General features: G+C 61.2%; 1 protein-coding gene across 4 annotated transcripts; it reads right to left on the bottom strand.

Annotated features, from left to right (window-relative positions):
- Window positions 1-856: 856 nt before the first annotated feature.
- On the bottom strand, window positions 857-10455 carry RNF126 (ring finger protein 126). 4 transcript variants are annotated; one of them, XM_057541463.1, is made up of 9 exons: window positions 10270-10455; window positions 3810-3868; window positions 3502-3565; window positions 3255-3418; window positions 2342-2410; window positions 2198-2267; window positions 1647-1740; window positions 1405-1520; window positions 857-1324 (listed from the first exon to the last, which is right to left on the bottom strand). In XM_057541463.1, exons 1-9 carry the CDS (start codon window positions 10342-10344, stop codon window positions 1178-1180), a joined length of 858 nt encoding a protein of 285 aa, XP_057397446.1. In that variant the 5' UTR covers window positions 10345-10455; the 3' UTR covers window positions 857-1177. The 4 variants fall into 4 exon arrangements, with proteins under 4 accessions (XP_057397446.1, XP_057397445.1, XP_057397447.1 ...); XM_057541462.1 differs by having other exon boundaries at window positions 3174-3385; window positions 10270-10454; XM_057541464.1 differs by having other exon boundaries at window positions 3174-3313; window positions 10270-10454.
- Between the last annotated feature and the right edge of the window lie 5784 nt (window positions 10456-16239).

Here is a 16239-nt window from a genome sequence, read left to right as displayed (position 1 = left end):
TCCCAGGGTCCTTATAAGAGGGAGGCGGGAGGGTCAGAGGCAGAGAGACGGGAGATGCTGTGCTGCTGGCTGTGAGGATGCAGGAGGGGCCGCGAGCCAGGGATGCAGCGCCTCTAGAAGCTGGAAAAGGTGGGAACCGCTGCTCCCTTGGAGCCTCCGGAAGGACCCGCCCTGCCCACGCCTGCATTTAGCCCCTAAGATGCAAATTGTGACCCCAGGACTGAGATGATAAGCGTGTTGTTTTAAGCCACCAAGTTTTGGTGACTTGTCACAGCTGCCCTTGGAGACGCGAACACAGAGCCCCTCAGATCCAGCAGGGTGTACAGGCTGGGGTGGGGGTGGGGCACGATCAGCCTCCTGGGGGTTGATCTTCCTCTGAGGGGCAGGGGTGGAGCCAAGAGGGTGCAGGGGAGGCTCCCATCCCTCCCAGCAGCCACCTTCCACTGCAGAGACGGAAGACCAATATGGGGGGCACTTCCCAGGGCGCAGGCTGGACACTCACCGGCCAAGGCAGCCGTGTGACCCGGATGGGGGACAGCCTGTGGATGACACGCCAGCTGCGGGGGCTCGGCCGGCTCACCTCCCTGACCCGGGGCTGCGCCCCCCGACGCACACAAGTAACACGCCAACCACCTGCTTTTCTTTCTAAGTAGATGTATTTTTAAATAGCTTTCAAGATACACATATTTTCTCCTTTAAAAAACGTCTGTCAGAGCAGTTTCGTCCTTGTTTTGCTGGTCATCCTGGTGGTCCCGGGCCCCGAGCTTGGGGTGGGGTGCAGCGGCCTGTCCACGCGGTTGGGACCCCAGCCAAGCGACTCCACCCTGTCTCTCCACAGATCATGCAGGGCCGCGAGTGAGCTCAAACGTCCATTTATTTCAAAGCAGTAATAATTTAAAATTATAAAAACCTTTCTGCCGCCGAACACGTAGAGGGTGAGGTCAGAGACAAACAGGAAGGGAGTCAGACGCCCTGGGCGGCATGTGCCCAGCCCGGCCCGGCCCATCCCTGGGGAGGCCGGGCTCCCTCTGCAGCCGGGAGGGGCGGGTCCTCCAAGCCTGTGCCGCGGTGGGCCCGGCGGCACCACAGTCTGTGAGCGCGAGGGGTGCAGGGGGGCCGCGGCGTCCGCAGTCCCGGCCCTTGGCCCGGTGCTCGCCCTGGGGGCCGGCCGGGATGCTCAGGAGCTGCTGGCTGGGTTCTCGTTACCGGGCGAGCTGGAGGAGGAGGACGAGGAGGAGGAGAAGCTCACGCCCGCCAGGCCTGGGGGGTCGGTGGCCGTGTTCTGTCCTGTGAGGCTTTTTCGGCAGACGGGGCAGCTGTCGTGCTTTGCGGGGACAGAGGGGAGAGGGGAGCCGTTCAGAGGCGGGCGGGGCAGGGAGGGTCCCGGGCTGGCCCGCTGCTCACCTGCTCCAGCCAGGGCACGATGCAGCCGTCGTGGAAGAGGTGGTTGCAGGGCAGCTGCCGCACGCGCTCGCCCAACCCGTAGTCGTCCTTGCACACGGGGCACTCCAGCCCGGAGCCTGTGGGAGCGGGCGGGCCGCGGGGCTCTCAGGGGGGCTTCTCTGCAGCCCCCACCAAAGGTGTCCCAGGGGATGGAGGGCACACTGGCCTCAGGACCACCGAGAAGGCTGGGCGTGGGCGCGTACCTACGTGCTCCTCGGTCACGGGGATGGTGGGGAGGGCCTGGATTTTCTCTTTGTCTGCGGGCGGGGGACCCGTGTTTTCAAACTGATTGAGGAGCTGAAAGACAAGAGGCCAGAGTGCTGGGAGCTTGTTGGCGGGCGGGCAGGGCCCTCGCCCCACGGGGCTCTGAAATGCAACGCTGGGTTACCTGCAAAAGCACCGAGGCCCCGTTTGTCCTGGCCCGACCCCCTCAGGGGTCAGAGGTCAGCTGCCCCCAGGAGGCCCAGCCCCGGGCTTCTGCCCACTCTTCTGCTCATCTAGTGAGCGTCACTTCACAGCCGGGGCCGGCGGGCACCTCCCAGGGCCGAGGCACCTCCCCGAATCCTCGCGCGGCTACAACCAGGGGGCCGGGCGCCAGTGACAAAATACTCAGTGGAAGGCCCCAAGGTGGTCACGTCCCCACCTCACAAGTGCCACCAGGGACGTGGACGTGGGAGACGACACCCCATCCTCCAGGGAGCACGGGCCTGTCAAGTCGTCGTGCCCAGTACCAGCCCCAGGGAGGCCCCTGTACCTGCGTGATGATCGCATCCAGGCCGTTGGCCCCCCAGGCGTAGTCCATTGGGTTTGAATGCAGGACGCCCCTGGGCAAAGAAGTCTGGGGTTCAAGTGGCAGAGGAGCCGGACAGGGCGCAGGGGGACCCCCCCACCTACTCACCAGGGGCCCAGGCCCAGGTTGGGGATGGTGGCCGGGGTGATGATGCCGTTGACCAGCTGCTGGATGATCCTGGAACAGAACAGCCAGGCCCAAGGTTAGCGCCCTCCCAGGGAGGGGCCAGCGTCAAGGGGTTGGCTTTTCAACTGGTAATAATAAGAACCAAACATGAAAGGCGCCCCAAGGCAGGGTCGCCTTGAGGCCTGCATGGCGCCTGTCAATGCACGACTACATCCAACTCTCATTTTGCAACCTGGGGAAAGCACCGTGGGTGAGCCCAGGGGCTTAAGGAACTGTGGGGTCAGCCCTGAAACGTGCCGGCTGAGGTCACAGTGAGCCAGGCTGTGTCCTGAGCTGGACAGGCCTCGGCCTACCTGCAGTCAAGTTCCATCTACAAAGACCCACGAAAGCTCAGCCCCATCTCCTGCAGAGCTGGGACGGGCCTACTAGGTCCTCCTGTCCTCACGACCCCGCACACGGGAGGGAGCAGGGACACCGGACACCGCACACCGCTGCTCGCCTGCACCCGGGACGGCTCGTCTGGGCGTGGACCAGCACATCTCAGCAGATGAAGATGCCCACGGGGCGGAGGCCCCCCTGAGAAGGACGATGGGGGGGCGTGGGGGGGGGCAGGCAGGCGGTGGGCACACAGCTCCTCGGGCCAGCCGGACCCACCGGGGAACCGCCCTGCCCAGAGGACGGCCCCTGAGCCAGCACCCACACCTCCGTGCCCACAGAACCTCCTGGAAGGATAGCTGGCTGCTCTGCCTGAGCGGGGTGGGGCGGGCTCGAAGCCCCGAGCGTCCCGCCCGCGGCCGCCCCCGGGCCCCCTCACCCTTCCAGCGTGGGGACGCCTTCGTGCCGGCCGGTGGTCCGCCTCGCGGTGAGGCGGGCGCGGGGCTGCCGGGCGCCGTACCGGTGCCGGGAGTGCTGCTCTCTCTCCCGCCGGCTCTCGGGGTCCCTGCCGTCGTCGGCCTGCGCCCCAGGGGGGAAGGTGGGAATCTCGAAGCTGTCGTCAAAGATGCCGAAAGCAAAGTGCCCGTAGCCCTGCGGCAGCGTGAACAGGGGCTGGTCCACGTTCTGCAGAGAGGAGGGCCGTGACCGCGTGGATGGGGACGCGGAGGGGGCGGGGGCGGGGAGGGAGGCCACCGCTCACCGCTCACCTCGAACGGCTGCCGGCTCTGGTCCGCGGGGGCTGTGGAGGGGGCCGAGCCGTTCTCTGCACTCCTGGGAGGACAGGCGCCGTCAGCAGCGGGGCAAAGGCGGGACCCCCGTACCCATGGGCCTCAGGCCGCCTTCCGCAGCCCCTGCCCAGGGCCCGAGGCAGGAGGCTGAGGAGCCTAAGGGCGGAGGTCCAGCCCACCCCCCACCCAGGTCCAGCGGCCGGCCCTCGTCACGGCCCCCCCATCCCCGCTACCAGGTTCGGCTAGCGCACCCTCGGGCCGAGGGTCTGTACTGGGGCCAGCCTTACCTGGTCTCTTCCGGAAGCTCCTCGATAAAGCCAGACTCGCATCTTGGGCAGATGTAATCCTGCGGGAGGAGAGGGCAGCGAGCATGATCTCTGGGCTGCGGTAGGGCCAGGATGGCGTCATCTCAAGGCCCTGGGTATGAACCCGCCAGGTCTGGTCGGGCCGCCCCGGGCAGGGCTGGCGCACAGACGCCCTTGCCCGTGGCTACAGCCTCCGATGCTCCCCTCGCAGGTGGGCTCCGAGCTCCCCAGTGGCCTCCTCGACCTCCCATGTCCCCGAGTCCATCAGCCTGTGTTCCCCACAGTGACACAAGTCACAGTTTCGGGGCCTCCAGTCAGCCGCATCCGTCAACAGGCTAGTTGACATGGGTTCAGCGAACTCTCCCAACTTGGGAGACACGAGAATGTTCTGTGACACCCTCGCCCACACACGCACATAAAGGAGGGCTGGGAGAGTGACTAGCGGGGCTCCAGGACTATCTGGGCCTCGGAGCAGATCCGCTCCCAGGAAGGTGGCCGCCGAGGGTGGGAGGCACCACCCAGGCAGAGGGACCGGCCTGCGGAACATTTTGGCAGCCCCAGCACGCAGCCCATGACACCAGGCTGGAGCTCAACTCCATCCACACCGGCCACCTGCCCTCCCAGCCCTCACTTTCCCCAGGCCGGACAGCCAGCGGGCAGAGACCATGATGTTCCAAGGGAGCGGAGAGGGGGACCCGCCCCAGGGACGGCAAGACGTCTGAGCACCAAAGCCACCACTCAGGCCCAGAACCGGGCCCAGGCCCCACGTGTCCCTAAGCCATGCAAACAGGGAGCTGAGCCGCGAGCGGGAGGTGCTTCCACCCGTAGGCCACCCGCGTACCCACGGGGAGAGGCGCGGTTCCCGGGAGCAGAGGGCACCGCTGGCCTTGCCACCCTCTGCAGGGAGCGACGCCAGGGTGTGGCGGGCACGGCCCACCCTGCGGACGGCGGGACCACCACGGTGCATACTGTGTCCCCCCACCTGCCCCGCTCCAGAAAGCAAAGCGAGGTCGAGGATCAGAGGACACTGTCTGAGCCACGGGGAGGGCGGCTGGAGCTGCACAGGTGATGGGGACTTGTATCCAGAATACCTACAGAACTCTCACAATTCAACAACAAAAAGACAAACACCCTGGTTAAAAAACGGCCAGAGAGAATGGTAGTGTGATGAATTGGAAGATTGGGGTTGACATACATACACTAATATGTATAAAATGGATAACTAGTAAGAACCTGCTACATAAAAAAAATAAAATTCAAAACTTAAAAAAAAAAAAAAAAAAAAAAGGACAGAGGATCAGAACAGACGTTTCTCCCTAGATAGACAAGTGGCAACAAGCCAAGAACAGACACACAACACAGGCAACAGGGAAACGCAACCCGAAACCAGCGGGACACACTTCACACCCGCCCGGATGGCTGGACCCACAAAGCCAGCAGAGACCAGTGTGGGGAGGAGGTGGAGAAATCGGAACCCCTACACGGCCGGTGGGGGCGTGAAACCGGGCAGCGTCCTCGAAAAAACAGTCACAGTCACCCCACGACCCTGATTCCACTGCCAGGCGTCCACCAGGGGCAATGGAGACACACGTCCACAGCAGCCAAAGGTGGACACAACCTAAGTGTCCAGCAGCGGATGATGGATAAACACGACATGGTCCCTCCACACATGGGAACATCACTCAGCCACGTAAAGGGGTGAAACCTCGACGCTCACTACAATGTGGATGGACCCTGAGAACACGATGCTCAATGAGAGAAGCAAGACGCAGAAGGACTCACAGGGTGTGATTCCATTGATGGGAAACGTCCAGAACAGGCCAATCCACAAACACAGAGAGTGGACTAGTGGTTATCAGGGGCTGGGGTGACAGCTGATGGGCACAGGGCTTCTGTTTGGGGTGACGGAATATTCTGGACTTGGACAGAGGTGACTGCTGGCTTCAGGACCCTGAGTGGACTGAACACACCAACGTGTACGCTTTAAGTGGGCGGAGTGTATCGCAATAACGCTGAGCCAGAAACGACAGGGATGGCAGTGCTCTGCCCTCCTGAGCAGGGGCGAGGGGCCCAGGAGGCTCCCCTACACAGTGAGTGGCCATGCCAGTTGTCACTGGCGTGGGATTTCCAGGGCCGGCGGGGGCATCACTCAGGGGCTCCTCCTAAGGCCCCCCAGCCAGCCCTCAACCTGTTGTTTATTTCAACGTTTCACAGGGTGCAAAACGTGGCCACAGGAGGCTTTGTGATGGGTGACCCGGTGACCAGGGTTCTCACCCACTCCGGGAGCCCCCGGGGGGAGGGCAATGGACACGGGCAAACGTGGCTGCAGGTGAGTCTGTGGTGACCGAGCCTAGGAAGCTGGGAACCAGACGGCTCCTGAACACAAGCTCACAGGCAAGCTGGGACTCTGGCCTGCCCACACCACCAGGGTCTGAGCCGGGTCAGCAGGCAGGTCCAGAACCTCACTGGAGCCTGGCAGAACCCCTGTGAGAAGCGTCTCTCTCCCTCCTGGGGACCCTGCCTGCCCCAGGCCCGCACCCTGCCCCGGGGTGAGCCTGGAAGAGCCAGGGCGGGGCTGGCACCACACCCTCCTGGAGACTGGGCACCCCCTCTTCCACTCTTGAGGCTCGCCACTGCTCCTGGGTGCCTGAGAGCCTGTCTCCTCGCCATTCTCTGGGGTCCCTGTGTCTCCCTGAGCCCAAGTGCTCCCCACCTCACCTTGCAGCCCCAGAACAACCCAGCCCGGCCACGCCCACTCCCAGCTCCGCCCATCTCTGGGCCTCTGCCATCCCCTGTCCCCTGTGTCCCCTCGATCCGAGCAGATATCTACCTGGCTTGCTCCCTGTCGGAAGCTGGGTCTGCTCAAACATCACCTCCCGGCTGCAAGCCTCGGTCTCCCCATCTGCAAATGGAGGGTGGCCTCAACCCCAAGCTCTGGAATCCGGCAGCCGCGGCCGTCCTGCGGCTCAGTGCTGGCTGTGGTCAGGCCCTGCTCTGCGCCCTCCGTCCTCGGAGAGCCCCATGCCCTGAGACTGAGTGGCCTGGCTGAGCAGTGCTCGCTCCACACCCAGGGATTCAGGCAGGGCCCCGGGCTCTGCTCGAAGGCGGTGGGGGAAGGCCCAGATCCTGGTCTTCCAATGCTCTCCTCCAAGGGCGTGTCCCTGAGATTTTTATTACATCACTGTGTAATAAAAGCGGTGGAAACCCTGGGATGGAGTGCTAGCCGCCCACAGGGCAGGGCCTGTCTCCCTCGGCAGGACCCCAGCTCGTGAGCACCTGTTCCTAGCCGAAGACTCCTCATCTTGAGGAGATGGCCGGCAAGGGGGCCATCCTGTCATCACCACCACAGCAACAGCGGCCGACAGGCAGACGGCGAGAGAGCAAGCGCTACATTTACTGAGCGTTTGCTCCCTGTGCTCGGCCAGCTGGGGCCCTCAGAGACAGGCCTCACCCTTCACGCGCCCCTTCACACCACGTGCAGACCCAGGCTCCCCGGCCAGGCACGTGTGGTGAAGCCGAGGACACTGAGGTGGGAGCTGGAGAGACGCTGGCCTCGGCAGGCCCAGGCCCCCCAGAAAGGGTTGGGGCGCAGAGCTGCCAGGGGTATGTGAGCTCAGGTCCAGACACAGACGTGACGAGACTCCCCACGCCCCTGCAGCCCCTCGTGCTCCCAGCCTGGGCTCACCAGCCCACAGACCCCAGGGGCAACCCTCCTCAGATGTCACTGGGCCCAGGGGCCCACCCAGACCCCGTGGGCAAGTGCCCCCACCCCGCAGCACTCTCTTCTGCGTCTTAGCAGCTGCCCTGCAAAGCGCATTCACGCCCCTCTGTCCCCCCCCCCCCAGTGTCTGTGAGCCCCACGCATGCCGGGGTGCAGCACCGTCCCAGGGCCTCGCGTCACCTGGGGCCCGCTGAGTGCCGGCAATCTCCCATTGTCGTGACACGTGGGCCCACCCTGCCGGGGGTGCGCCTCACTTCAGCCTCCAACGGCGCCGGGAGGCTCGGAGATGCAGCCGGGGAGCCCCACGGTGTGGCTCTGTCTGGTGCCCCTCGTCCAACCACCCTTCCGGGGCTCAGCCCCCTGCTGTCCCCCCAGACTCCCGCCCTGCGCCGCACCAGCTGTCTCTGGAGCAGCCGTCGGGTCGGCCCCGTGGGGCAGCCCTCATCTCTGGGCCCCTGGGTCTCAACTCCAGGCACGGGGCTGAGCCTCCCTGGGCCTCGGCAGCAGCAGGGGAAATGGGTGCCCTCGGCAGCTGCACAGCACGCCGCCGGGCGGGCGGGGGCCCAGCCTGCTCCCCAGCGGCTCTGTGTGGAGGACAAGGTGCGGGTGTGTAAGCCTGGGAACACACAAGGGCCTTCTCTCCTCACCCTGATGGCCCTCTGAGGCAGCCGCCAGGTCCTGTCCTCGTCCTCCGACCCTGCTCAGGGACACTTCTGAGAGCAAGGCAGGGGCCATCCACAGGACAGCAGGCCTCAACAAGGCCACCCGTGGTGGTGGGCCGAACCCCAAATGCCACCTGGTCCGCCCACCCGCGGGCCCCGCCCGCGGACGCCCCACATCCACCTCGTCCCCGGTGCTCCCGTTTCCTGGGGGAATCGAGTCTGGGCCTGCGCACCTGCGCAGAGGCCTCCGGGTCGGCCAGCCGGTCTGGTTCCTGCTCCCACACGCCCGCTCCAGGCAGGCACCGGCCCCTCCCCGGCTTCCCGGGCCTCCCCTGCCCACGCGCGCCCGTCAAGCACAGGGGTGCCCTCGCCAACCCGTCTGACAGGCGAGGAGACCGAGGCCCAGGGCGTCTGGGCTGCTGGGAAGAAGCTTGCGGGCAGAATGCCGCGACAGCAAGTCAGGAGGAGCAGCTCAACACCAGCCGGCGTCTCACTGCACACCAACCTCGGGGCCAGTTTCCCGTGAACAGAAGTCCGTGCTGGCGGGGGGCGGGGGGGGGCTAGCGGGGGGCTGGCGGGGAGCGCAAGTGCTGGCGGGGACCTCCCACTGTCACCACGTTAAGAGCCCACCTTCCTGCCCCCGAGAACACCAAGTGCGCCCCTTACTCATAAACAGACACCCACTCTACTGGGCCTCATTGAATCCCGTCCCAAACCCCACGCCGGTCCCCTCCCTGCCATTATTTGCGCTTAACAGAATTTACCAACATTCCCAATCAAATATTTGCCAATCGCTTGTTCAGCGTTGGCTCCCTATAAACTAGGAGGGCAAAGGTCATGGCTACCTTGTCACCACTGGATCCTGTGACTAGGAGGGACCTCGCTAGACCAGTGACAGTCGGAAAAGGTCAGGGTCCTTCTGGGCCAGGACCCGGGCCCCAGGCTGGCCCCGGAAGGGAGGCCAGAACAGCTAGCAACACAGACTGCTCGACCCCAGGCTTCCCGATGGCTCTGGACAGGCCACTCTGGGGTGAGCCTGAGACCCAGGGCCTGTCTGTGGCTCACAACAGTTGCGAGGGGCTGCGTGCAGCTCCTCCAGGCTGGGGGCTGTCCTGCGACCAGCCCCTTCCTGCCAGTCGAGAAAACCAGACCCATTGCTGGGGCGCGCAGGAAACCGGAAGAGGCAGGAGGACTTCTTCCGGGACGCTGGAGTGGGGGAGTGGGGCAAGTCTCAGCTCCTCAAGTCTGCTCATGCACCCAGGGTTTCGATTTATGCCCCCCCGCCAAGCCCCTTGCCTCTGGAAGTCACACCACCTCTACCCTTTCCCTCCTCCTGGGCCCAGGCACTCCTCTCCGCTCCAAACCCTGACTCTGGCTCACTCTCCTCTGAAGCTGGGATAATGTCCACCAGCTCCTTCTCCTGCCTCCCCCAGGAAAGCCCACAGCTACAAAGGCAGGACTAAGAGTCTGGCTCTATAATCAACCAGGTGACCAAGGAGAGCTGGTGCCCTATCAATCGTTGCCACCTGCAGCTCCTTCCCCTGGTCAACCGCACCGCCCGCTTCTTGCTCCCCGGGAGCTAGCCGAGCGGCAAATGCCGGGAGCGGGGCCGCCCTGGGGCGCCGTGCCTTCAGTCTTCCACCCGTGCAGCGGGGGAGGGTCGGCCGGGAGCGGGGGCACTGATCCCATCCTAGACCTACCGACTCGGAACTTCCGGGCTGACGGGTCTGGAAACCGAGCCTTTCACGAGCAGCCCTCCCGCGGCCTCCACCCGGGCGAGGGCGCAGGGCCCACCTGGGTGCAGGCCCCCACCCCCGGGAGGCAGAAGAACGCAGGCTCGGGCCGCCGTCGGGCCCGAGAGAGCGGCGACTCCCTCCCACGAGGCGCCCGCGGCGCCGACCGCGCTCGGGGCCGGCCCCGTTCCCTCCCGGCCGCCGGCCCCGCTGCGCCACCAGGGCCGCCCGCTTCCAGGCTCTCCGCGAGGACCTCAGTTTCCCCGTCCGAGCCAGCTAGCCTCAGCCTGAGGTAAAGGCCCCCGCCCGCCCGGCCTGGGCCTCACCGGCAGGCGCGGCACGATCTCGACCGAGCAGCAGTGGCAGAAGTACCGTCCGGGCTGCGGTGACGCCTCGGCCATGGCCACCGCCGCCTCCTCCGCGCCGCCCGCCCCCCGCGCGGCACCCGCCGCCCGCCGCCGGCCGTTTGCAGCTCCCTCGCCGGCCGACGCTCCCGCGCACGCTCACGCAAGGCACGCAGGGCACGCACGGCGTGGGACAGGGAAGGGCGGCGGAAGCGGGGCAGGCGGCGCACGAGGCGGGCGGTGGCTCGGGCGACGGTGGCTGCCGAGGGGCAAACTAGAAGCGGGCGCAGTGCCGGGGCGGGGCCAGGCCGTGGGGATGGCAGAGGGGGGCGGGTCCTGAGGGGGCGAGGCCGAGTACCCTTGGCAAACCTGGATCAGGGCCCGGGGTGGGGTTGGGGGCGGGGCCGAAGGCTGTGGGGAAGCCCGAAGGCTGCGGGGAAGGCCGAAGGCGGGTCTTGGGCGGGGCCGAGCCCCTCCTCTTATACAAATCTACAAAGGTCCCCGCTTCCCTCGTTATTGCTCTTATTGCCAAGTCCCACCTTTCTCTTACCTTTCTGTCCTCACTGTTCCTGGGACGCTCCTGAGCGCTCATCACCTCCGGGCCTTTGCACTGGCTCTGCCCCTACCCGGTGCACCGTTCCCAAGACACCTGCGTGGCTTCCTAACCCACGCGTTTCAAGTCTTTGCTCTAATGTCCATCTATTGAGGCGCCCTCCGCAATAGCACTTATTTCCGCCTGATAAACTGTAGGGTCAGCTCCACAACAGAAAGGATTTTTGTATTTTGTTCCCGGCTGGACTCAGAACAGTGCCTGGCACACAGGCAATCCATAAACATTCGTTGAATGCATACAGACAGGAGACCCATTTCTGGATCAGGGAGGGCTGCCCTCCCATGCCTCAGTGTGGCACATGGGATAAGAGAGTCTGAGGCCTGCCAGGTGTGGCCTTGTTTCCATGATGCCTTCGGGTGAGAAGAGGGCAGAAAACCTAAACCCCCCAAAAAATTAATCAGCAGGCCAGGGTCATTTCTGAAGTTAGTTCCAGGCCAATCATGCACTTATTTCTTTATCCACTCGACAAACTTTCATTGAGCTCCTGTAGTATGCCAGACCCTTTGCTGGGTGCAAGGACACAGCAGGGGCAATCACAGACTCAACAGGCAATAAAAGTGGTTTTCTGAAGTACTCCATGTCTGGAGGAGACAGAGCTGGTTGCAGATACCCCCCAGCCCCGTGAGGTTGAGCCGGAGGATGAGTCCCTAGGGTAGCCTTGGTTCAGCCTGGGGAGACAGACTGGACTTCCCAGGGGAGAGGACATTGGAGCCAGGGCTTTGAAGAGCGAATAGGAGTTGGTTGGAGTTGCGCGCTTCCTGCTGAAGGGAGCATTGGAGCACGAGTGTCAAGGAATTACAGGTTGGAGCCTGTGTATAAAGGATCTTGAATGTCAAGAGACTAGGAACAGGGACTTGTCTGCCAGCCACCATTTTGTACCCCTCAAGGCTCAGTGATTTCAAGCCATTCCTGCTCTGACCACCAGAGAGCGCCCCAACCCTGTTGCTGGGAAACCAGGCAACACCCACCCACCCCCGCCCCGCCCCCCAGGATGGACCTTTTGCCTCAGGCCGTTAATGCCTAGCCCTGGGCTTGTTTCACACCAAAGACATATATTCATTCATTCATCCTGCAGAAGTTTGTTTCTGTTTTTTTGGTGTAGGTTTTTTTGTTTGTTTGTGTTTGTTTTGCCGCGCAGCTTGTGGGGTCTTAACTCCCCAACCAGGGATTGAACCCTGGGCCCTCGGCAGTGAGAGCACATAGTCCTAACCACTAGACTGCCAGGGAATTCCCCATCCTGCAGAAGTTTATGAGGTACTGCCCAAGAGGCCTTGGAGTCAGCGGGCATGCGTTCAAATCCCACCAAGTCACACTGGCTCTGTGGCCCTGGGCAACTCGCTTAACCTCTCTGGGCAGGTGGCAGAAACTGCCTCTCAGGGTTGTGAGATTGGATTAGGCTTGGGGCACCTGTGGGTACCCAAAACACCTCCTCACTGGGCCCTGCTGCCTGCCCTGAGTTTATCTGCCCCTCTCCCACCCCTCCCCAGCCCAGTCTCATTGGACCCCATGGATGGGCCAATCTGTATCCCACCTCAGGGCATTTGCCTGGTCATGCCCTCTGCTGGGAGTGCCATTCCTACCTTCCCTTCTCTCTCCCTGCTTCTCAGGAGGCTGCCCCGACCTTGTCCTGGGGGAGCCCACATCTCCTGCTGCACCCGGCTGCCCAGTGCCTTCTTCCCTCTCTCCCCGCCACGGGCACCCCTGGATCCAGGAGTTATCAGTGGTGTCTCCCAATATGTGAAGCCAATACCCTGCATATAGTAGGTGCTCAATAGCACCTCAGCGCCAGGCCCGCGCAGGGTGCTGGGGATACAGTGGGAACAAGAATATGGGGTTTTGTATATTATAAAACTAAGAGCTCAGGATGTGCCAGGCCTGAAGTTTAATCCTCACACAAGCACCATGATGTGGGAAAAATGAAGACTCCCATTTTACAGATGAGGAGACTGAGGCTCAAACATGGTCATATAGCAGACTCCACCATTGGACTTCTGGGTCTGGGCTACTTGCCCCGCTGGTCACCCTGGGACTGGGGCATCTGAATTCAAGAACTCGGCTCACTGTCTGCATGTGATCCAGTGTTCCTGAGGTTCTAGGGCCTCAGGCATCCGTTTGTGACTGGTGGCCACCTTGCTGCTGTCACTGATGGGACAGACTTGTGAGGGGTGCCCTGGCCACCCCAGGGCTCTCTGATTGCGGGGTGCAGCGAGACACAGGTGCCTCCTGATGGGTTCTCAGCATTTTCTTGAAAAGTATTTGAAAGTGGATTATGAAGTAACCCCTCAGGACAGGACCATGTCACACACCCCCCCCCCAAGTCACTGACTTGGGTTCAAATCAAGCCTCTGGGAGGGACCTTTGGAGGCTTTGGAGCTGGAGAAAGCAGTGCTGTTACCCACCTTGCAGGCAGGCCACCGCCCCACCAGGCATTATTTCAACAGGTATGAGTACACTGCTATCTGCTCATGCATTTTTGGGTTTGCTTTTTATTCTTTTATTTAAATATTTTCTTATGTCCTTTTTTTTCTTTTTATTTATATTTGTTGGTTTGTGGTTTTTATTTCTATTTTCTCATTTGCTTTTTTAAAATTAATTTATTTATTTTTGGCTGCATTGGGTCTTCGTTGCTGCGCGCGGGCTTTCTCTAGTTGTGGCGAGCGGGGGTACTCTTTGTTGCGGTGCGCAGGCTTCTCATTGCGGTGGCTTCTCTTGTTGCAGAGCACAGGCTCTAGGTGCGTGGGCTTCAGTAGTTGTGGCACGTGGGCTCAGTAGTTGTGGCTCACAGGCTCTAGAGTGCAGGCTCAGTAGTTGTGGCGCACAGGCTTAGTTGGTCCGCGGCATGTGGGATCTTCCCAGACCAGGGCGCGAACCCGTGTTCCCTGCATTGGCAGGCGGATTCTTAACCACTGCGCCACCAGGGAAGCCCCATTTGCTTTTGTGTTTGTTTGTTTGTGATTTCTGTTGATACTTTTTGAGTTGTGCTTTTTCCTCTTTTTTTCACTTTTTAATTCATATGTTTTAGTTTGTGGAATGGGTTTGTTTTTTAACTTTTTTTTTGATTTGTTGGTTTGGAGATATAAACAGACACAGTAACTCCTCAGAGTTCTGTTCAAATGGCCTGACGTGGACCCCTGAGTCACCCATACCCAGACCAGGACCCAGGATCCTGCAGCCCCAGAACATCCGATATTCCCCAAGCTATTCCCCAGGAGGGTAGTCACCATCATGTTAGATCAAACTTCCTTCATTTCTACCTGCTCAAAGAATCTTTCAGGAATAAGCTGTCAGAACAGGGACGGGGAAGCCAGTGGGGGAGATGGATGCCTCCATTCTCTCTCTCCTGATGAATGTCCCTTGAGTGCTGCTCAAAAGCTGTTATTTTAAACAATTTCTAACTTGCAGAAAAGTTTCAAGAATAATACAAAGGGCCCCGCGCGTCCTTGACCCAGACGCCCCGGTGGTTAACATTTTTCGCTCTCTCTCTGTGTCTGTGTGGAATTTCAGGCAACGTTACTGCCCCCACGCCCCTTTATCCCAAACACGACCAGGCGTACTTCCAAAAGCAGGCCTCTCTCTTACCTGAACCAGTAGCACATTTAACAAATTGGGTAATCAGCTTTCAGGGCTTTACCAAGGCTGCCCCACCCCCACCCCCACCCCCGTAAAAGTGGGTGGGGTCCCTCCACCTCTCAGCCTGGCAGGGACAGAGACCACCATGCAATCCCTCAATCACAGATGCTGGTGGAGGATCGATTGTGTGCCAGGAGCAAGAACACAGCCGGGATGCAGCAACAAATGTCTGCGAAACGAGCCACGCACTCAACAATACTGAGCGCCGTGATGCGCAGAATAAAGGCTCCCAAATACGTCTGATTTCAGCCCAGTAAGACTCCTGTCGGACTCCTGATCTCCAGAAGTAATAAATGTGTGCTATTTTCAGCAGCTAAATTTACGGCACTTTGTTAAAGCAGCAAACAGGAAACTCATACGTCAAGCTATACTGGGTCACCTCCAGACACAGTCCGCCTGGGCATTTGTGAGTTTCCTTGAAGCCCCACCCCCAACAGGCCATTGGCCAGAGCTGGATCACATGGTTGTGCCTGACAGCTCGTCAACTCTGTTCAACCAATCAGAATTCACCTCTGGGCTGAGGGCGGGCCCTACCTTCTGCAGCAAACGTGGCCGCCGGATTCCTGCGTAAAATCCCGTTGTCTCCTGTAGGGAAGGGGATGGGGTGGGGACATTCGGGAGTAACGTGGTAAAGTAGCTGCGGGAAGGGGCATGAATTGAGCAGGCTCCGAAGCAAGTGCTTCAAACCCAGGCCGGCAAGCCTGGACTACATCCAGGGGCTATGGGGAGCCATGGGTGGCGTTTGGAGCAGGGACCGTACGTACGATGGGGGCGTTATAATGCCCAGCTCTGTTCAGAGATCTCCCATGCTATCTGCCATGACCGAATCTTCAGTGCTGCCTTGGTTATCATCATATGCCCCATTAGGGAACAAGCAAGGCCTTGCTTCCCACAGCCTGAAGCGTTTCACGTCTAGTCCAAGGGCTGCAGATGCTAAGTTCATGTGGAGTCTATCACAAGCATTCTTCTGGCTTGACTAATATGGGATCGGGCGACCCTGAGCGTTCCGGACCAGGCCATGACCTGCATCCTGGACGTAGTGGCACATCAGGGTGTGTGTGTGATTCCTACAGCCCCTGCAGAACCCGCTGCTCTGGATTCTAAAGGCTCCGCTTGAATAAAATGTAAACGGGCTTATTGTAAGCTGGTTTTGTCCGCAGCAAGTGACAGAAACGCCTCTTAAACCAGCTTTATCTTATTGGGGAGGCGGAGTTCAGGCACAGCTGGATCCAGGACCTCCAAAAACAACACGGGGCATTGCTGCTGCCTCTCTTGGCTCAGTGTCCCACTGTGCCGGCCTCTCCCTGGCCATTGGCAGGAGCCACCTGCAGCTCCAGGCTCACACCCCTCTAGCTCAGGCAAGAAGTGGGTGTCCCTTTCCCAGCAAAAGTCTCAGAGCTGACTCTTCCTGGTCTGCTGAATGTCCGATGATTCTAAGTGGTTGGGCCTTGGTTGGTGCCCACTCTTGGGGACATTTGAGCTGGGAGTGCAGGAGATGATCCCCCAAAGGAAAATCTGGTGCTGGAACCGGAGCAGGGATGCCAGCCACAATCTGTGGGCTCACCCTGATTGCTTGGGGCTCAGCACATGGGTCCTGGAACCTTGCTTACCTGGTACTGACTCCATTCCCGACCTTGCGGGGCTTTGTAATGCCCCCCCCGCCGAAAGTCTCTTTCCTTCCTCCAGCCTCAGTTTCCCCCTCTGTAAAA

The sequence above is a fragment of the Balaenoptera acutorostrata genome, chromosome 2 (genome assembly GCF_949987535.1).
Source record: "Balaenoptera acutorostrata chromosome 2, mBalAcu1.1, whole genome shotgun sequence".
NCBI classification, from domain to species: Eukaryota; Metazoa; Chordata; class Mammalia; order Artiodactyla; family Balaenopteridae; genus Balaenoptera; species Balaenoptera acutorostrata.
Note: the sequence above shows the minus strand (reverse complement) of the source record. Positions and strands in the feature narration are given on the sequence as shown.